This window comes from Sinohyriopsis cumingii, chromosome 3, assembly GCF_028554795.1.
Source record: "Sinohyriopsis cumingii isolate HCF-2022 chromosome 3, ASM2855479v2, whole genome shotgun sequence".
Classification (NCBI taxonomy): Eukaryota; Metazoa; Mollusca; class Bivalvia; order Unionida; family Unionidae; genus Sinohyriopsis; species Sinohyriopsis cumingii.
In genome coordinates, this window is record NC_142963.1 from 148,884,101 (window position 1) to 148,906,417 (window position 22,317).

The window sequence follows — 22,317 nt, forward strand, 5'->3', positions numbered from 1 at the left end:
AGTTTTCTTTTTCTTTTACAAACTTTGTTTTGTTATCTAATTGATAATAAATAAATTTACAGTATTTATGTAACATATTTGGTGAAAGTTGATTTCCTACATATCATAAAAATTTGTTGGGGAAAAATACTTCCAGAAGTTTAAACGTTCCTTAGCTCTAATAAAGATTTGCATTTGCTCATTATTTAAAATGCGATGTTGATACTGACCAGGTGTCAGAAGGTGGGAAGATGATGAGAGATCCCCAGTCCTTATTGTTTTGCTATTCATTATCTAGGAGATGATCAATCACAGTGATATTGTCCGCGTTGAGGAAACAATAAAATGAAGATATGAAAATAATGGATGGAAGAACAGAAATTTGCGCAGTGATATAGAATAAAACAATATGAGCGACTCCTCCCCCCCCCCGTGAAATATTACAATTTAATCAGTTACACAAACAAAATGAATTGAACTTCACATCTAAATTCCCTTTCTCTTAGAAGAGTTATAAAATTTATGCGAAATTCAATTAGTCATCCTGTTATACCGATAATATAATCATATAATCAAGTGAGTGATCAAACTAAAATTGCCATGTCAGCAATACCAATCTTTTCCAAATCACTGTTGGTGATCGGTCTGCGTTGCCATATTTCTTATCCTTCTCTCTTTTCCTCCAACCTCTTTGGGTCCTAAACCGTCTTGGTTGTAGACCGTGCTCCTTCCAATGTGAAGTACAGGTAATGAAGCTATTTCAAATAAAAATATAATACCAACCCAAATGCTGGTGGGTTTTTCTTCTCGAATCAACAATATTCCAACACTTTTACGTCAGATACTGTCTATGGTAATTCAACAGAACTAAGCTATAGTCAGTTCGCAACCTAATACACATTCCCAACCCTATTTCTACAAACTTTTATATCCACTACTTGCATTCCTAACTGGAACTATGACATAATTAGACCTCTTAGATAACTATTACTGCACCCCTGTGTGCTGTAAATTACTGTCGGTCAACACATTCCTAATGCTAACACCATCGATTCTTGGTTGAAAAGAGTTCACAACGTGCTTACACAATGACTTAATGGACTTCACTCCTTGTCCTGTTTACATTGTCATATTACATACAAAGCCACTATATCTGCATTGATTCATACTAGTGAAATAGTGTACGCTTACCATCAGAGATTTCCCTGTCTCTTCTCTGGTGTGATTTGTGATTTGGATTTTTAACAAAGCTTTATCAATGTTTCAGTCATATCGCTACAGTGTCTGCAGTGTTGTTTATAGTGATGTCTGGCACTGGGGTATCATGCCACAAACATGTAGCATCATGTCCCACCCAGTCAAATTATCCCGACACCAGGCCGACTAGTCCTAATACTAACCTATTAATGCGAAACACCTAGCGAGGCAGCTGTTAGTACCATTTCTGGAAGCCTATAGCATGACTCGACCGGGGTTCGAACACACAACCTCCCACATCCAAAGTGGATGCTCTATCCACTAGGCTACTGGAATCGTATTTGGTTCAGGGTCTCCCAAATTTCCAGACCATCTTCCTTGGACTAGGACAATTTATTTAAGAAAGTACTTATTAACTTTTCTCAGAGTTAATTTCTGGCATCCCTCAGAATTTAGAATGAATAATTGCACAAAGAAGATTTACTTAAAACTTTGAATTCCGTTTGGGAACACACACCCCTGTTAGCTAGGCCAATCATGACTACTTTCTCCAACCGCCAAAAATTATAACACTCCTGTAAAAGACAGAATAATCCACTCCAGTCTGCCTTTATTAATAACTATCCTGAAAAATATTTTATGACATTCAAATATCATAAAATTTCCCAAATCTTTTTGCTCTGGTTTGTCTCAACCCTATCATTCACTACACTTAACCATACACTGACATATCTCTTATGGGTCATTATCAAATGGGCTCTAATTAAAATTCAATTTATGCCCCAAGTAGAGCAGATTCCATCTCTCATAGTTAGCAATTTACTGTGTGTCAAGCCCATACATCAAGCTTAATGGTTACATGTCATACTGACCATGATGGAAATGTACTGTGAAATTATCTCTACAAAATTTTGCATCATTACACCCTGTCTAATTCACCTAAGTATTTGAAAAAAATAATGTTTAATCCAGATATAATATAACACTGATCTCATCATCTTTTAAAATCAAATTTTAGTTTTTCTTCTGACCCATCTTTAATACTATTGTGGCTTCATTATATTTTAAGTCCTTTTCTATTATTAATATTCCGCTAATGCTTTTCTTTTATTTGGAAGCATTTTCCTAAAATTTCAGCACATAAAAATAGAAACCAAAAGGATGAGTTTGGATACCCTTGTCTTACTCTTTGCAACTAAAAAAAGAATTAAATAAATCTCCATTTTGTAAAACAGAAGACAGCCCAATCATAAAACAATTAACGTACTTCCATGTTAAATTCCCCAAATTAAAATAAACAAAATACTAATTTATGGGGGGCCCTGAGTGGCTGAGTGGTTTAAAGCAGTCACCATTCCAGATCACTGCCTTCACAACTCTGAGTGGGTTATAGTCTCAGGCTTGGCTACATGAGAAAGCTTCCCAGTACCTTCTTTTGGGTTGGTAGATCTTCCCGGCGTTTTCCAGGGTTCTTCCTCCACCATTTATACTGGCTGTCATGTAAAGCCTATCTTGTGCTGAAAAGTGGCATTAAAACCTACAACAACAACACTTATTTATATATTTCCAGAAAACAGTATTAAAATGTGTTTCAAAGCTTTTTCTTACATCTACACAGGGAAGGTCTTGCTTCTTGGCTGAAATAACACTCATATTTTACAATCCTCTTTCTTCCTGACCATCAATGCTCTACCATCCTTTGTCAGCATCGGTGTTTTACCATCCTATGTTGGCCTGATCATTGATGTTTTACCATCCTGTCAGCCTGACCACTGATGTCTTACTATCTTCTACTGGCCTGACCACTGATGTCTTACCATTCTGTTGACTTGACCATCAATGTTTTACCATCCACTGTTGACCCAGCCATTGATAATTAAGCATACTCCACATGACTGACCATTCATGTTTTACCATCCTATGCAGACCTAACCAACAATATTTACCATCTTTTGTTGGCCTAACCATTGATGTTTTACCATCTTCTTTTCATTGTACCATTGATTGTCTATTGAAAGCTGGTTTGTAGTAACTCAAGAATCTTTATTTAAATGTGTGGTGGAAATAAGTACACATTTGATTTTCTATAATTTACATGACGTAATCATGTCTTAAACCACAGAAAGTTCAATATTTATTGACATAAATTTATTTTTGACTATGGTACTCTTTCTAAGAAAAGCAACTGCCAAAAGTTTATTTCCATTTTATGACTAGAAGTCAAAGTTCAAAGAAAGAAGGACAGAGCATCAACAGATATGTGGCTAAAGAAAACATTAAAAACTCCACTTGTTTAAACATCACCATCTTGTTCAACTGACATCCACACAATAAATAAAAAGGAAATTTTTTGGCAAGCATGAGTAACTTTCCCATCATTTAAATTTATTTCAAAAAGTAATTCATATATAAATATTACAAATATCAATTTTGATTAAATTCATAGCACTTTTGAAAATATAGTTTTTTAATTAAAAAAAAGTAATTAAGCAACTACGAATTTAATAATCTATTTCTCATGTCACTATCAGTATTCAATTTTTGATATCAACTATTATCCTCTTCTGGCCAGTTTATTGAAATAGTCACATTCAAGCAAGATCTCACATGGTTCCTTGAGATTTTTGCCTAATGATGGTATGGAAAAAACCTTCCTTGTAACACTTTAGCATGGCTTTCCCCAAAACTAATAAAGCGATTTCATTGACTTAACACAGTGATTTCATTGGCTTAAAAAAAAAAAATTAAGTAATTTCATTTGTTTACTAAATGAGGTCATATCTTGACAGGATTGTGATGACATGATATATTTTTTCGTATGTATGGACAATTTCATTGACTTACTGAGGCACAACTCCTTGATCTCTTTCCATTTTCAAAATAATGTTCAATGATATCATCAGATGCTATCAAGTTTTCACTGCAATTTTGACCTGAATGATCACAGAGGCTAGATTAAGAAAATTCTGAGACAGAAATAGGCGTCTTTGTAATTTGGCTCCTTCATATAACTTGACCAAAGCAGTTTCTGTCAGTAACAGAGATCTTGAGAATATTTTTATCAGACTTTATAGCAGGGGTCTTAAACTCTAACCACCCTGATGGCTGCATTAGGGCATTTTTGATGGCCAAAGGGCTGCACCATCTTTGTTATCTCTCATGCACCTTGTGACACCAATCACTTTGTGGGTCACAGGATATGGGTTGGCGGGCATTATCATTATGTGGCCTGTGGGCCATGTGAGACCCCTGCCTTATAAGGTGAAAACAACTGTATATAACACCTTTCAACTTGTATGTCTCTAATACATACTTATAACATATTCCATTTTGTATGTCTCTAACACATACCTACAACAAATTCCATTTTGTGTCTCTAACACATTCTGTAACACCTTCCATTTGGTATATCTCTAACACATACCTGTAACAACTTTAATTTTTTTATGTTTCTAATAAATAATTAATATATATTCCATTTTTTATGTCTCTAACACCCTCCATTTTGAATGTCTCTAACACATGCCTGTGACACCTTCCCCTCTGTAACACATATTTGTAACCTCTTCCTTTCATGTTTAAAACTTCTTTAAAAAAACTCAGATCTGATCACAGTAGTCTCTGAATGAATGTGGTCATCTTATTGACTCACATAAATATCTAGGTCTTGAAAATAATCATAAAACAAATGGAACAAATGTGGTAAATGTTCTGGAGAAACTGACACCTGATTAAACTACAATAATTGAAAAACAACATGTAATTCTGTTTGGTTTTCACAGTGACTTTGCCCCTACAACCAGGCAGCTACAGAACACCAAAAAATGGAAGCAGGATACACATTTCTCTGGCATGTGTTGGTTTCTTTAAAACAGTTTAATATGCTAAATATAGAGTAGATCATGGCCACCAAGTTTTGGTTTGTGAAACAGATGATTTCTTTGATGTGCCAACAAGGCAATGTTGGAAATTTGTGAAAAGATGTTGAAATTAGAGCATATGACAACATTCTCCAATAATTTGTAACAAAGCCCCAAAAGTAATCATTGTGATTCAGTTTTGTTGCATGTACTGTCTTCTTCCTAAGATGCACTCTCATTATATTTTTGTGGCAATGGGTGAGAAGGTATGGGAATATGATCAAGTATACAACTTTTAAATATCCTGAAAAACTGGGTCACAGTGACCAAGTTCTGGAGCAGATTACACATTCATGCCACAATGCACCAATGGTTAAGTTTTATGTCAACAGAAAATTTTAATAAATCCAGGACTGTAGGTTATAGAAACTCAGTTTGATTATGCAACAAACATTCATCCAAAGATGTATTTTCTTCAAACAGTTTGGTGGCATGAGGTGACAAAGTACTGGAATAAGAGCACAGGCATAACTTTACCAATTTTTTAATAAATCAAAGTAGGTCACAGTGTTCCAATTTTGGTATGCAACATAAGTTCATACCATGATCCACTGAAATTTGAATAATTGACAATAATTTAAGAGCTACAACAGATATGGAGATAAACACAATTTTTGAAGAATTCTGCACAAATCCTAAAATGTACATTACAGTGCACCAGTTCTGATGTGCAACACCAGTCCATCTTAAGATGCACCATACATATAATTCTGGTAGCAGCTGATGAAAAGGTATTAGAAGTAATGCTCACAGACTTGTTAAAGCAATTCTTTATAGACAATGAATGTGGGGCACAACAAACTAAACTTAGTAAGCTAAATATACTCAAATTGCATCCACAGTGCAAATGTAAAGTAAACAGAAGTAGTACAAGAGTTACTGCATGGACAAGGAGAATGAGAAGACATATGCACAGATCTTCAGATACATGGATTCATGGGACAGAAAGGTTAAGTGAACCCTATAAACTGCCTGTATCTCAGGGACCAGCTTATGACACTAGTCAAAAGTCTAATTTCACCCATCTTCGCTAGCCAAGGTTTCAATATCATAATTCGATCTACAACTTGGCATATCAAGCAGATATTTCTGTGCTTCAGGTCTGAGAAATTCATTGGATGCGGCAGCAAGCTACCGCATCCAATCAAAATTAAATTGTTGAAATCTAAACACTATTCATAAATTATTGAGAAGAAGGGAGCACATAACTTGAATGGACTGATAAATAAGCAATTTTCCACTGCCAGTCTGTGTTTGTACCAAAACCTTTCATTTAAATATGCTTGTAATTGCTTCTCTCTGGTACATAGTCATTCTTTTTAGATGTGAAACTTAGTATTCTTTTGAACTAAATTACCTCCACCATTTCCAGCTGATGTACAATGCACCTGTGTTACACGCTTCTGGTTAGTTGACATTACATATGTAAGGGAGGCAACTCATGATATCTAATAGATGTTGCTAGGACAAAACACTAAAATATCTGTTCGATCCACCAAGGTGTAGTTAGGGTTATCATATCAGAACCTTGGCTAGCAAAGATGAATTACACCTTCATGTGACCTTGACCTGTGATCCACCCCTATACTTTTAGGTGATGTAGAACACTGCTTTGACTCACTTCCTACACGACTCCACCCTGTGTGAATAATCGCCACATTGTAAAGTAGTACCATATTCAGACACCTTATATATATATATATATATATATATATATATATATATATATGAGTAAATGTTTCATTGATATGTCTCAAATAATTATAAAATTGCAGCACAGACACAAAATGATCACAGAAAATGTACAGTGATCTTTGAGAACTGAGAAAGGTGTCTGAATATGGTACTACTTTACAATGTGGCGATTATTCACACTGGGTGGAGTGGTGTAAAATATCTCACATTATAACAAGATGGAATGGTCATAACAAGGTTAAAAAATTATACAAAATAATTATAATTCAATGCATGCATCTAATTGTGGCTACATGCCATGTATATACAATCATTTACAAATAAAGCTAATGACAAAAATTTCATCTTCAGTGATTATATTTTCAAGAAAATTTACAACGGACAAATGAATTATACAAGGCCAGTAAGCCACAGACATATCAGAAAGACTCTATTAAAAAAGTTTAATAACTATTCACATCCATATAAAAAAATGTCTGCATCGTCAACATCATCATCACTGAAACCCCCAATAATATTTTTGATGTTGTAACCTACTGATCAGTCATGTGTTAATTTGGCAATCATCTATGAGTTTCCATCAGTCATGTGTTAATTAGGCAATCATCTATGAGTTTCCATCAGTCATGTGTTAATTAGGCAATCATCTATGAGTTTCCATCAGTCATGTGTTAATTAGGCAATCATCTATGAGTTTCCATCAGTCATGTGTTAATTAGGCAATCATCTATGAGTTTCCATCAGTCATGTGTTAATTAGGCAATCATCTGAGTTTCCATCAGTCATGTGTTAATTAGGCAATCAACTATGAGTTTCCATCAGTCATGTGTTAATTAGGCAATCATCTATGAGTTTCCATCAGTCATGTGTTAATTAGGCAATCAACTATGAGTTTCCATCAGTCATGTGTTAATTAGGCAATCATCTGAGTTTCCATCAGTCATGTGTTAATTAGGCAATCAACTATGAGTTTCCATCAGTCATGTGTTAATTAGGCAATCATTTATGAGTTTCCATCAGTTATGTGTTAATTAGGCAATCATTTGTTTCCATCAGTCATGTGTTAATTAGGCAATCATTTATGAGTTTCCATCAATGGTTTACATACGATTTACGCATACAAAAGTCTCTATTCAGAATCATCATAATATGCTGCCATTGTCAAATTCTGTATTCTCTGGGAAGATTCATTAGAACTTATAGAAAATTCAGATAATTTCCTTTCTGAAATCTGTTTCCTCCAAAGAGGATCCCCTTTAGCCCAGGGCAAATCTAACATCAGCCCTGCTTGTATTATTTGATCTACTACCTCATCTCTGTACAACAGCCCACCAAACTTAATACTCTGAAAATAAAATGGGACACATATCAGAAACAAATGAGAAAAATTTGAAAATTCTTCAAAGAGTTAGTTTAAGGTAACTGTATTTAATTATCTTAATGACAGTCTTATCTTCTTGTAATATTGTAATATTCCTATAATAATTACTACTACTACTACTACCACTATTAGTTCTACTAGTACTATCATTATTGCTACAGCTAATATAATTACTGCTACTACTATTATTATTACTATAACTGCTATAATTGCTACCACTATTACTACTTCTATAATTACTACTACTATTACTACAACAACTACTATTACTATTACTATAATTAGTACTACTTGTACTACTACTATAATTGCTATTACTATAGTTACTAATTCTACTACTACTACTATTACTACAGCTACTACTATAATTACTGCTACTATTACTACTACTAAAATTACTACTACTACTACTACTACTATAATTACCACTACTACTATAATTACTAATACTACTACTAATATAATTACCACCAATACCATAATTACTAATACTCCTACTAATATAATTACTACTACTATAGTTGCTAATTCTACTACTACTATTACTACAACTACTACTATAATTACTACTACTACTAATACTATAATTACTACTACTACTACAACTACTACTATAATTACTACTACTACTAATACTATAATTACTAATACTACTACTACTATAATTACTACTACTACTATAATTACTAATACTCCTACTACTATAATTACTACTACTACTATTACTACTGCTACTACTACTATTAATACTACAACTACTATCACTATGACTATTTCTACTATTACCACTACTACATCTACTATTACTACTATTATTACTACTACTGCTATTACTACTACTACCACTATGACTACTACTACTATAACTACTACTATGACTATTACTACTACTACCACTATGACTATTACTACTATTAATACTACTAATACTACCCCATCCTCCATCTTATTTCTGATCTTGAAAAACAGTTGGAAACTCATCAGAGACCAAACAAATGAGCAGATAAGCAAGAATACAGAAGACAATTATCAAGCAGTATATAGGTTTATTTTATATTTCATTCTTGACTAATTCAAGCTTGCTAATTAACATTGTACAAATTCAAAACTGACTTACATTTCTTCTTCCTTCGTGCTCTAAAAAAATCTCTATGGCCATTCCTTTCCCTGGAAGTTTATAAAATAATTTAACCTGAAATGGAAAAAACACTTTTACTTCATTACTGAATGAAAAGCAGTAACAAGGCACAACAACAGGCTCAATATAGGTCATACTAGAAAGAAAGCATTTTCCATCCAAAATTTTTGCTTTACTCCAAAACATAACACAAAAAACGGTCCATTTACAAAATATATTGAGAAATAAAAGCCATTTTTTTAACTATAGAACTGTGCTACTTTTACTCTCTTAGGAATGGCAAAACACTCCTAAAATCCCTCGCAAATAATATTTTACAATGTTTTTATAAGACATTATATTTTCTGGCCAACACAAACTAAAATAACTAGATAATTAATATATAGCCCATTTTGCTAACAGTTAAAATATGTTTGATCACCTAACAAGCGCAAGAAAGATACAGCAATACATGTGATGTTTCCAGAACATCATCCATTATAATTTATTTTCTTCATTTCCGGAAAATGTTCCAAATATAAGCTGTAAGAAAAGTTTTGATAACCTTCAGGGTTTCTCCCACTTTTGATGCTAAATCTGTTCAAATCAGTAAATGATCATGACAATCAGAGAAGTATCTAATGTTTGCTAAATTTGTAGTTTAATTCAGAAGTGTTCATGACAATCAGAAAAGTATCAAATATGTGCTAAATCTGTAGTTCAAATCTGTAAGTGTTCATGACAATCAGAGAAGTATCTAATGTGTGCTAAATTTGTAGTTTAATTCAGAAGTGTTCATGACAATCAGAAAAGTATCAAATGTGCGCTAAATCTGTAGTTTAATTCAGAAGTGTTCATGACAATCAGAAAAGTATCAAATGTGTGCTAAATCTGTAGTTTAATTCAGAAGTGTTCATGACAATCAGAGAAGTATCTAATGTGTGCTAAATTTGTAGTTTAATTCAGAAGTGTTCATGACAATCAGAGAAGTATCTAATGTGTGCTAAATTTGTAGTTTAATTCAGAAGTGTTCATGACAATCAGAAAAGTATCAAATGTGTGCTAAATATGTAGTTCAAATCTGTAAGTGTTCATGACAATCAGAGAAGTATCTAATGTGTGCTAAATTTGTAGATTAATTCAGAAGTGTTCATGACAATCAGAAAAGTATCAAATGTGTGCTAAATCTGTAGTTTAATTCAGAAGTGTTCATGACAATCAGAAAAGTATCAAATGTGTGCTAAATCTGTAGTTTAATTCAGAAGTGTTCATGACAATCAGAGAAGTATCTAATGTGTGTTAAATTTGTAGTTTAATTCAGAAGTGTTCATGACAATCAGAGAAGTATCTAATGTGTGCTAAATTTGTAGTTTAATTCAGAAGTGTTCATGACAATCAGAAAAGTATCAAATGTGTGCTAAATCTGTAGTTCAAATCTGTAAGTGTTCATGACAATCAGAGAAGTATCTAATGTGTGCTAAATTTGTAGTTTAATTCAGAAGTGTTCATGACAATCAGAAAAGTATCAAATGTGTGCTAAATCTGTAGTTTAATTCAGAAGTGTTCATGACAATCAGAAAAGTATCAAATGTGTGCTAAATCTGTAGTTTAATTCAGAAGTGTTCATGACAATCAGAGAAGTATCTAATGTGTGCTAAATTTGTAGTTTAATTCAGAAGTGTTCATGACAATCAGAAAAGTATCAAATGTGTGCTAAATCTGTAGTTCAAATCTGTAAGTGATCATGACAATCAGAGAAGTATCAAATGTGTGCTAAATTTGTAGTTTAATTCAGAAGTGTTCATGACAATCAGAAAAGTATCAAATGTGTGCTAAATCTGTAGTTTAATTCAGAAGTGTTCATGACAATCAGAGAAGTATCTAATGTGTGCTAAATCTGTAGTTTAATTCAGAAGTGTTCATGACAATCAGAAAAGTATCAAATGTGTGCTAAATTTGTAGTTTAATTCAGAAGTGTTCATGACAATCAGAGAAGTATCAAATGTGTGCTAAATCTGTAGTTTAATTCAGAAGTGTTCATGACAATCAGAGAAGTATCTAATGTGTGCTAAATTTGTAGTTTAATTCAGAAGTGTTCATGACAATCAGAGAAGTATCTAATGTGTGCTAAATTTGTAGTTTAATTCAGAAGTGTTCATGACAATCAGAAAAGTATCAAATGTGTGCTAAATTTGTAGTTTAATTCAGAAGTGTTCATGACAATCAGAAGTATCTAATGTGTGCTAAATTTGTAGTTTAATTCAGAAGTGTTCATGACAATCAGAGAAGTATCAAATGTGTGCTAAATCTGTAGTTTAATTCAGAAGTGTTCATGACAATCAGAGAAGTATCTAATGTGTGCTAAATTTGTAGTTTAATTCAGAAGTGTTCATGACAATCAGAGAAGTATCTAATGTGTGCTAAATTTGTAGTTTAATTCAGAAGTGTTCATGACAATCAGAAAAGTATCAAATGTGTGCTAAATCTGTAGTTTAATTCAGAAGTGTTCATGACAATCAGAAAAGTATCTAATGTGTGCTAAATTTTTGTAGTTTAATTCAGAAGTGTTCATGACAATCAGAAAAGTATCTAATGTGTGCTAAATTTGTAGTTTAATTCAGAAGTGTCCATGACAATCAGAGAAGTATCTAATGTGTGCTAAATCTGTAGTTTAATTCAGAAGTGTTCATGACAATCAGAAAAGTATCAAATGTGTGCTAAATCTGTAGTTTAATTCAGAAGTGTTCATGACAATCAGAGAAGTATCTAATGTGTGCTAAATTTGTAGTTTAATTCAGAAGTGTTCATGACAATCAGAGAAGTATCTAATGTGTGCTAAATCTGTAGTTTAATTCAGAAGTGTTCATGACAATCAGAGAAGTATCTAATGTGTGCTAAATTTGTAGTTTAATTCAGAAGTGTTCATGACAATCAGAGAAGTATCAAATGTGTGCTAAATTTGAAGTTTAATTCAGAAGTGTTCATGACAATCAGAAAAGTATCAAATGTGTGCTAAATCTGTAGTTTAATTCAGAAGTGTTCATGACAATCAGAGAAGTATCTAATGTGTGCTAAATTTGTAGTTTAATTCAGAAGTGTTCATGACAATCAGAGAAGTATCAAATGTGTGCTAAATCTGTAGTTTAATTCAGAAGTGTTCATGACAATCAGAGAAGTATCTAATGTGTGCTAAATTTGTAGTTCAAATCTGTAAATATTCATGACAATCAGAAAAGTATCTAATGTGTGCTAAATCTGTAGTTCAAATCTGTAAGTGTTCATGACAATCAGAAAAGTATCTAATGTGTGCTAAATTTGTAGTTCAAATCTGTAAATATTCATGACAATCAGAAAAGTATCTAATGTGTGCTAAATCTGTAGTTCAAATCTGTAAATATTCATGACAATCAGAAAAGTATCAAATGTGTGCTAAATCTGTAGTTCAAATCTGTAAGTGTTCATGACAATCTGGCAAGCATCTCATATTTGTTGTGTTGCTACATTGGATTATTTGGAAACTAAGTGCACATCAATCATATTTAAAAATGAGGCTGTATTAATCTTTACTGATTCAGCTAGATTTACAAGATAAAATTGTACGTCAAAGACTGTTAGTCCAAGTTTTCTCTGACCTTTCCTAACCCCATTTTAGGTATTTTGACATTCATGTTGAGGTCTGAGTCATAACAAACTGCCTCCTTAAAAGTTGGATTCATTACATAAAAAACAAGCAGCGTTAGCATAGGGTGGCCAGTTACTACCAGGTCTAGTAAACTTAAATGATCTTACACACATGAAATTGATAAGATGATTTATCTCCTCAGAAAATGCGTGTATGCCATTTATTTATTGACAGATAGGACAATACTGCTACATAGATGAAATCTGAAGGCTTCTTCCCATTTGCCTTACTAGTCATATGACCCAAATCTCACAGCCTAGACATCCAAGACCTTAGAGGTTCAGTAGTCATGTGATACTAACAAAAACAAAAAGAATTTTCCAAAGCTGTACAAAAAAGTTTGGAAATATTAAATGATAATCGCGTATTTTTAAAATAGAAAAAAGGCTAACAAAACGACATAATTTTGAAAACATGTTTATTCCAGAGACCACCAGAAACCTGTTGCCATTCCAGGAACCTGGAAAAAGCCAGAATCGTCACGTTTGGAGTATGTCGATCCAGTAGTCATGTGATACTAACAAAAAAGTCCACTGACCTGTAGACTCTGCTTGATGGATATGCAATTAACTAAACATGTAATGAATGTTATACTCACAATTTCTGAGAAGATGAATCAGCTTCCTATCAATTTCATATGGGTAGGGCTTGAGGTAAAGTGGTTTAAATTTGCTAGGCTCGTTAAAAAGTGACCACCCAATGCCAACACCACAGAGTTTCTGCGAATAACAACTTTTCGATATGCAATGTGCTCTGACCTCACCCACCAGTATAAAAATATCAAAATTGTGAAAATAAATGGGGTGGGAAAGGTTAAAGAAAATTTGTACCAAAACCTGTAAAACAGACTTATTAACTTGTGAAGCCACTGCTGTAGTGATATAGTCATCAAAATACCTATATGATTAACCATACCATCTTTAAACGATTAGAATCATGGAGACACAGATTAATATCTATTGCTAAAACCTGCACAATACCTTTACTGATATATATTGGTCCCCCTCTTATACTGCCAGCCCTTCTGCACTGGGAAAGTGGCCTTATAAGATGGATGGCCTTTCCAGAGGGGGACTAAATTTTTGTGAGAATTATATGTAATGTATATAGTAAGAAAGCTACATGCTTCAAAACATTTAATTTCTTCATTTAATATCTTCGTTTTAAAAGAAACATTAATTATTAAAAGGTTCTTCTTGTTATAATAATAGACTTATTTCAACTGAATATACATTATTAGTTCTTATTCCTGGTGTAAGCGTGATAGGCGAGCGGGTACTGTTGTCATGCACATTGCAAAACCACTCAAAAACGTAATTTAGATCTTGGTACGTACATAATTCTCTTTCCATTGTTTATTTGAGTCTTTTCAACATGAAATTGTTCAGCAAGTCCTCCTCCCCACCTCACCTGATGTCGCCAAGTAGAATAACCGACCTTCTTCTAAAATAATGTCTCCATTTATGTGATGACATGTTAATGTCTGGTAATGATTTATTTGGATGTTGCTAACTGTATGTGATTTAATTATGCAGTCAAAACTTTTGTCGAGTGGACGAAATGCCTTCTTGATAAAGGAAGCAATAAATGTGTTATCGTGTGATTTTTCAGTCTTTGTCTGGGACCTTGATCTGTTCAAGGTTAATGCACAAATCTATTTTTAGCCAATGCTAACCCTGTTATGATCTTGACAATTACGTCCTATTGTAATCATCAAAGACATGAGCTTGACAGATGTGTGAAGCCTAATACTCTATCAAAACATTTTTGAGCCCATTTCCTTTAAACGTTGGCTTTTATAGACAATAATATAATATTAATCTTACTGTTACATGTACTTTATTCAAGACTTCTTTCAGCAACGGAAACTTAACATTGGGAGACATGTATCAACGACAGAGTTAATCTGATTACTTACCTTACGTCACGATGTGAATTAATTATTGGTTTTGGATACATTTGAAGAAAAAAAAATGTGGTAGCTCCTGAGGGGAACATTTTACATTTTTGTACATATATGCTGGCTGCTGGTTGCAATAGAGGGGTAGCCATTCTCGAGGGGTACTTTTGAATACAAACTCATCGGTGCCAAGGGATCCTGGCCATAAGAAGAGGGTGGCCACTGGTCGGGGGGGGGGCATTCAAGAGGGGGACTATTGTTATGATTTATCTTCCCACCCTGCTTTCTCTGAAGTACAATGAATACTGCCTTCAATCATCTGTGCATGGAGTTACAATACATATTTACCAGTGTGAATGAGGTCCTTATCTTTATCTCTTATTAAGTTATTTTTTTCTTTCTTCTGGATAACAAGCAGGCTCTAAAAAAATGCTTACTGAGTCATCTTTTTGAAAGTCAATTTCTGGAGAATCATTGTTTTGCTTGTGAAATCATGGTGAATATTTTCAAGTAACCTTGGTAGTTTTCTAAAGCAAGATTTGTACTTCTTAGTTACATATGACTTATAATACTTATGAAATAAAAGTGTTTTGTGGGAAGGACTAGTCAAGATTCAGTATGATTAGTAAATTGTTCTGACTTTACTAGTCCTTCTGGCTACCAGGAAAATTTTGTTAAATTCTAGGCTTGACTGAACCACTTAACCCCCCCCAACAAACACACACATAAGTTGATATCCATCCCCTACTTAATGTTTCAGAGTTCCCTTGGTAACTCGCTCCCTCATCCATCCCAGATTCTATGTTTATGGACCGCATTATGTGTGAGTTATTGAGAAAGAGGTCTATATTGTTATCCTGGTGAATGAATGCAAGAAAACATTTTTCAGGAAAATATAAATTTTTACCTTTCTTATATCTATAATATCTGCCAGGGGAACAAGGATATTCTTTCGTGATGGAACTTTTGTTCTCTCAAAACATAAAAAACTGAAAATCAAAGACACAAAAATGCTAAGATTAGAACATAAGTCTATCTAATTACAGAATCTACATAAGTCTATAAATTACAGAATTATACTAATTAGCTGGTATACTTAAAAAAAAAATGTCATGGATATATGTATTTAATAATTATATTAATGATAGATTATTTGTAGCAATGGATCAAGTCAATAATTACATTATTGGTAAACTATTTGCAGCAATGGATAAAGTCAATAATTACATTATTGGTAAATTATTTGCAGCAATGGATAAAGTCTACTTAACACCTTGTCATTATTAACAATTTTGTTCATTACCACAAAGATAATTTGGTATGAAAATGTAAAGAGAAATACATTTACTGAAATAAAAAAATCTTTCAAATTATTGTACTTCACCTTCATAAAATCTGGATTATGTGAACTATTTTAGCAGATGAGAACCTCAGCAGCAAATTAGGCACTCATTCTAGACATTGCCTAAATGGCAACATGTTGTGATATTGTGACTAAAGCTGTAATTTCTTTGGATAAAAGGATAAGCTAATTTAAAGTTTAAAGAGATAAGCTAATTTAAATTTTAATGAGGTAAGATAATTTTAAAGATGTAAGCTAATTTAAATTTTAAAGAGGTAAGCTAATTTAAATTTTAAAGAGGTAAGCTAATTTAAATTTTAAAGAGGTAAGCTAATTTAACTTAAAGAGGTAAGCTAATTTAAATTTAAAGAGGTAAGCTAATTTAAATTAAAGAGGTAAGCTAATTTTAAAGAGGTAAGCTAATTTAAATTTTAAAGGTAATCTAATTTAAATGAAAGAAGTAAGCTAATTTAAATTTTTAGGCAATTAAAAGGGCTTGAAAGCTGATTTTGAAAAGAGAGATAATGTTTATTACTTTAATGTGAACTGGCTGGATGCCAGCAGCCTAGAGCTAAATATAGTGAAAGTACTAATATTATGACATGATGATTTTAAATACTCTGTCGATGCACTATTAAACTAGTTAGATTTTAGGGGTTCTAATTGTAACCAAGGTTTTTGTTTAAAAAATTATATTTTGTTATACAGCACAGCCAATATCATCTTTAAATGGTAAGAACTTGAAGGAAATATAAAATAAATAGTTATCTGTAATTCTAAGAAAAAGGAAGTGTACTGGTCTATTTACAAATTATAATCATTTACAAACTCACCCGGCAGCTGTATAATAAACAATTATGGAGATGAGGGAAAGTGCCCAAAATAAACCAAAGTGACCTTTGACCTTAATCTGAAATTAGAATACTGTATCCCTTGGGCCTTGTCCACTTTGCATTTCATGGCTATTGCAATGTGAATATTTAATTTATTTTACATTTAAAGCTAGATGTGATATACCATCAATTTCAAATACAATTTTCAGTCACTCTTATGGTTTAATTATGATCCTGGTTGATTGTTTTTTTAGAACATGTATGCACCTACTGTAAACAACAGTTCAGGTCCAAAATTTCCAAACCATATAAAGCTTTAAAAAAATCACTGTAATGGCACAAAAATATAAACAAGTCATCTTGAAATCTGCATAAACATGCATTCTAAACCATTAGTGAATTACTATTTTTAAAAATCCTGTCAGCCAAGCAAAGTATAAACAAACACTCTATAAACACCCAGTATGATGATTCTGCTGTAATTACTACAAAAAGTTTATCAAAGAGATACTCTATAAACACCCAGTATGATGATTCTACTGTAATTACTACAAAAAGTTTGTCAAAGAGATACTCTATAAACACCCAGTATGATGATTCTACTGTAATTACTACAAAAAGTTTGTCAAAGAGATACTCTATAAACACCCAGTACGATGATTCTACTGCATATAATGTTGAAAACCATTCTTCAGAAGTCATTACTATAACACATCCAAATAACACAAGAGAACTATCATAACAAAAATTAATAATTGTCATTCCATATTAAATTGCCAAGAATCAAAGTATTGAGAATACTGCTAAAAGGGTTGAAGTCAAACAAAATAAGACAAGAGAACACAAATCCAGAGATATTGCTATTCCTAGGTCTTTTTACTATCATACTGTTATAATAATCATTATATTTTCTTAATTTTCTTTTCTTCCTATTGAAACATTATTTGGGGAATTATTTGTTTTATTCGGGTGATTTTCTTTTAAAAGAATTTTCTACTCTTGTGTCTAGTAATACGGTCAATGAAACAATATAAAAGGGAAATAACTGCAATCAGGTCTAGTCATTTGCCTAATTTGTCTCCCTTGCTGATCAAAATTTACTTGAAAGGCCATTGAGGCAAAACATGATTATTAATTTTAGTGTTTCTAATTTTAGTAAGACTCTGTTACAAATTATAATAAGACCATAAAATTTGTTACTGTTATTAGTAATACAAACAATAGATAACAGACTCTATGCCATAAACATGGAAGGAATGAAATCCCTCTAAGCCAAAATACATAAGCAAACATCGGCAACAAACGACAGAATGGAACAAACATAGTTGAAACATCAACCAGCAACCAGCTGCTGGCAATACAAAATGTACTAATGAAATTCTACTGATATGAATGATCATCAATTACACCTGTTCAATAAATACAATGGACTTTTTGAGACCAGAGAAATTTTGAAGACCAGGATCCATTAGGTCATCCACATATAATACACGTAAATACAAACATACATAATTTTATTTTTCTATGTCAAGCTGTTTTGCACAATTGTGATAAAAAAACTCCTTGGGATTGATGGATCATTCTCGGCTTCAAGGTCAATCCTAAAGATAATAACCTTGAATGATTGTTGATAACTGCCATTTTGGCCCAACTCTACTATTTATGAAACCATGAAGTTTTGAATGCACATCATTATTTCATTAACAACTTTTTTGTCAGTTCAGTAGTTAATCCAATCATAGAAATAGCCATGCTGATCCACATAGACTGTGGATTTTGTGAAGACATTTTGTGAGAATAAAAATGTATGATTTTTCTGTAAATTACTGTGTCAAATATACATTTGAAGTATATTTTTTTCTCAGAGAAATAGCAGAGGTAGTCTGAATGATGGAGGGATACATGTATGGATTTCAGACAGGTCCAAATTGTGATATCACTGCTATAGGCAATCATCTCTTTCATACCCATTACATACTCACTACATACCCACTACATACTCACTACATACTAACTACATACCCACTACATACTCACTACATACTCACTACATACTCACTTATAAGTTAAGTCAAACTGCATAGACCTAGACCGGCCATCACATAAGGTGCTTGTAGATCTAGATCTATGCAGATTGTTAAAGTGCATATCTATGTGGTCATGTATATGCATTTACTCAATGTAAATATTAATTGTTGTTCTAAAATGTAATACTAAAGTCAATTCAATCCAGACTGTTGAATGTTATGCACTTTAAATCTCATGAAAATAACCTGACAAAAATGATTGATCACAATGGACTTTTACAATGGTGGCCAGGTACTAAACAAGATCAAGAAAAGAGGATGTCAGTTTTATCGTAACAAATAACAGGGTAGTATGAAATTTTTCAACATGCATAGCTTTTAATGTGGCATCACAGTGCACAATATTCAATCGAACTTGTACTGGATACTAACCTCGTTAAAAAATGTCCATGGCCAGTAACATTGATTTAGACATATGTATTTCTTGAGGTGTGTATATAATGACCTTCCAAAGGATGTGTGACAATCCATTGATTTAGACATATGTATTTCTTGAGGTGTGTATATAATAACCTTCCAAAGGAATATGGATGTGTGACGATCCAAGCAAAGTGAATAATGGCCATTTAAACGTACATGTAATCAAATTTTAAAAATGACATCCACTACTGAAATAGTTGGTACTGATCACTTACATAACCCGTATGACTTGTACTATAGTAATAATCAGTAGCACAAGTGACAAAGAACCTGATTTGCAGTGTCTATGTTGTTTACAGAAGGACTTGACTAATAAGCATGTATGTATGGTATATAATTATACATTTTAATCATGGTTTCTCATTTGAAGTGCACTACTGAAAGAAATGCCAACAACAAAACGAGCATTTTTTTGTGTCTCATTTACAGTACATTTAAAAATAGCTTTTATAATAAGAGTATTGCAAAGAAGAAACAATATGCATATCTCATTACCTCCTCCCTACTAATGACAATGACCACTGACCTGGGAACTTGACTAATGGCAATGCCATAATACACCCATCTTAAGATGAGAATATAAAAAAAATAACTTCTTTTCATGGATTTAAGTTTGAATCCAGAATCATAAACTATTTTCTGGTCCCTGTCTTTACCTTTTAGTGAGGTATAACTTTCCTGGCCCCTGTCTTTACCTTCTTGTGAGGTATAACTTTCCTGGCCCCTGTCTTTACCTTTTAGTGAGATATAACTTTCCTGGCCCCTGTCTTTACCTTTTAGTGAGGTATAACTTTCCTGGCCCCCGTCTTTACCTTTTAGTGAGGTATAACTTTCCTGGCCCCTGTCTTTACCTTTTAGTGAGGTATAACTTTCCTGGCTCCTGTCTTTACCTTTTAGTGAGGTATAACTTTCCTGGCCCCCGTCTTTACCTTTTAGTGAGGTATAACTTTCCTGGCCCCTGTCTTTACCTTTTAGTGAGATATAACTTTCCTGGCCCATGTCTTTACCTTTTAGTGAGGTATAACTTTCCTGGCCTCTGTCTTTACCGTTTAGTAAGGTATAACTTTCCTGGCCCCTGTCTTTACATTTTAGTGAGGTACAACTTACCTGGCCCCTGTCTTTACCTTTTAGTGAGGAACAACTTTCCTGGCCCTTGTCTTTACCTTTTGTGAGGTATAACTTTCCTGGCCCCTGTCTTTACCTTTTAGTGAGGTAAACTTTCCTGGCCCCAGTCTTTCCCTTTTAGTGAGGTATAACTTTCCTGGCCCCTGTCTTTACCTTTTAGTGAGGTACAACTTTCCTGGCCCCTGTCTTTACCTTTTAGTGAGGTATAACTTTCCTCTCCTTAACAGCAGGGAAATTGGGGAAGGATCTTTTCCTATGAGTAAGCATCCCTTTCCATCTTCCCAACCTGAAAAGAGTTGTTTCTGTAAAAAAAAATCTTAGCAGTGTTGGGTTGGAAGGTAGCTGAGGTTGGCACTGTGGACTCACGGTCAGGTCCATGTTTCAATAAATTTCTTAAAATTTTTTAAGTATCTTGTTTTTGTCAAGTTTTACAGAATTGTGAGTTTTATCATAGACAGGTACAATAGCAAAGGCCACTATTAGGTTGATTTTTTAAAAATAATAAACTTGGGAGTCTCTTTATTTGTGAATAAGAAAAGGTCAAGAAATTCATGAAGAATCTTTCCTAGAGAATTCAAGACATTATGACTATTTAATTTCCTGAAGTCTGTTGAATGTTCCATACAAATTTTATTGTTGCCAATCAAGCAATGATTAAAAAATGATGATAAAACATCTCAATTTGAGGAAGAAAAGTTTAGAAGTTTAGTAAACTGGTGAGTGAGATTATGAGTTATATTGCAGGAAATGTTCTTAATGTTGTGTGACAGTGTGGCACTTAACTTTGATTGTTCCAGTCAGCACAGATGTATTTGGTTGCCAGCATTGGCTAGATTGTCGTTATACAATGGAGTAACTTCCCTTGTACAAGAAGTCATGTAGTCTAAGTTACTTATAACACTGGAAATACCATGTAGTCATAAAATCAATAATAACAATAATAATAATACTAATAATAATAATAATGATGATGATGTTTAAAAAAGCCAATAATACTAATAATAGATGTACTAATAATAATTTTTAAAAAAAAAACAATAATAATAATAATAATAATAATACTAATAATAAATCATACAAAAATGTGTGCATGTGAGATGTGTTTGAAGGCTGTAGTGGGTGAGCCAATTGTACTAATTTGCATAGGAATACCCAGGACGTGAAACAACCCAGTAGGTAAATAGAAGAGAGGCTAGATGCATGTAGGAAACCAAAAGGGATTATGTATTACTGCTCTGAATGAAAATGTTTAAGCCATATGTATTAAAGATTTCTGACAAGTTTTTTAACAGTGGCAGTGATCTTGGAGTTTACTTCATATATAAAATGCAAAGAATGATCATTTCAGTTATCAAAATAGTGTTCAAGTGTGACTCCTTTTTAAGCCAAATTAGGAAGCAATTAGCTTATCAAAAGCATCAGCAAAGCCCAACAAAAATTAATTGCAAAACTGGTCGACTGATTTTTACATTGTGAAACACGCCAGAAAACAAAATATGGTGGGGGAGAGGGAATGAATTATTTGCACATACTGCAAATAACATATTGACATACATCAACTTGATTCTGACAATGAATGGCTCAGAGAATCCAGCAGAGAAGTTTGAACACCAGAACTATCCAGTTCTAGTTAATGTAG

The 22,317-nt window shown here is 33.0% G+C and overlaps 1 protein-coding gene across 2 annotated transcripts in view; it reads right to left on the minus strand.

Moving 5' to 3' along the window:
• Window positions 1-7,130: 7,130 nt before the first annotated feature.
• LOC149804122 (GRAM domain-containing protein 4-like) overlaps window positions 7,131-22,317 on the minus strand; it is a 71,500-nt gene continuing 56,313 nt past the window's right edge. For both annotated transcript variants that reach the window (XM_089954088.1, XM_089954089.1), the window contains exons 16-19: window positions 20,871-20,964; window positions 15,779-15,860; window positions 9,290-9,364; window positions 7,131-8,136 (exon numbers count right to left, since the gene is read on the minus strand). In XM_089954088.1, coding sequence (XP_089810214.1) covers window positions 7,921-8,136; window positions 9,290-9,364; window positions 15,779-15,860; window positions 20,871-20,964 — 467 coding nt within the window. In that variant the 3' untranslated portion in view covers window positions 7,131-7,920. The remainder of the gene's footprint in view (window positions 8,137-9,289; window positions 9,365-15,778; window positions 15,861-20,870; window positions 20,965-22,317) is intronic.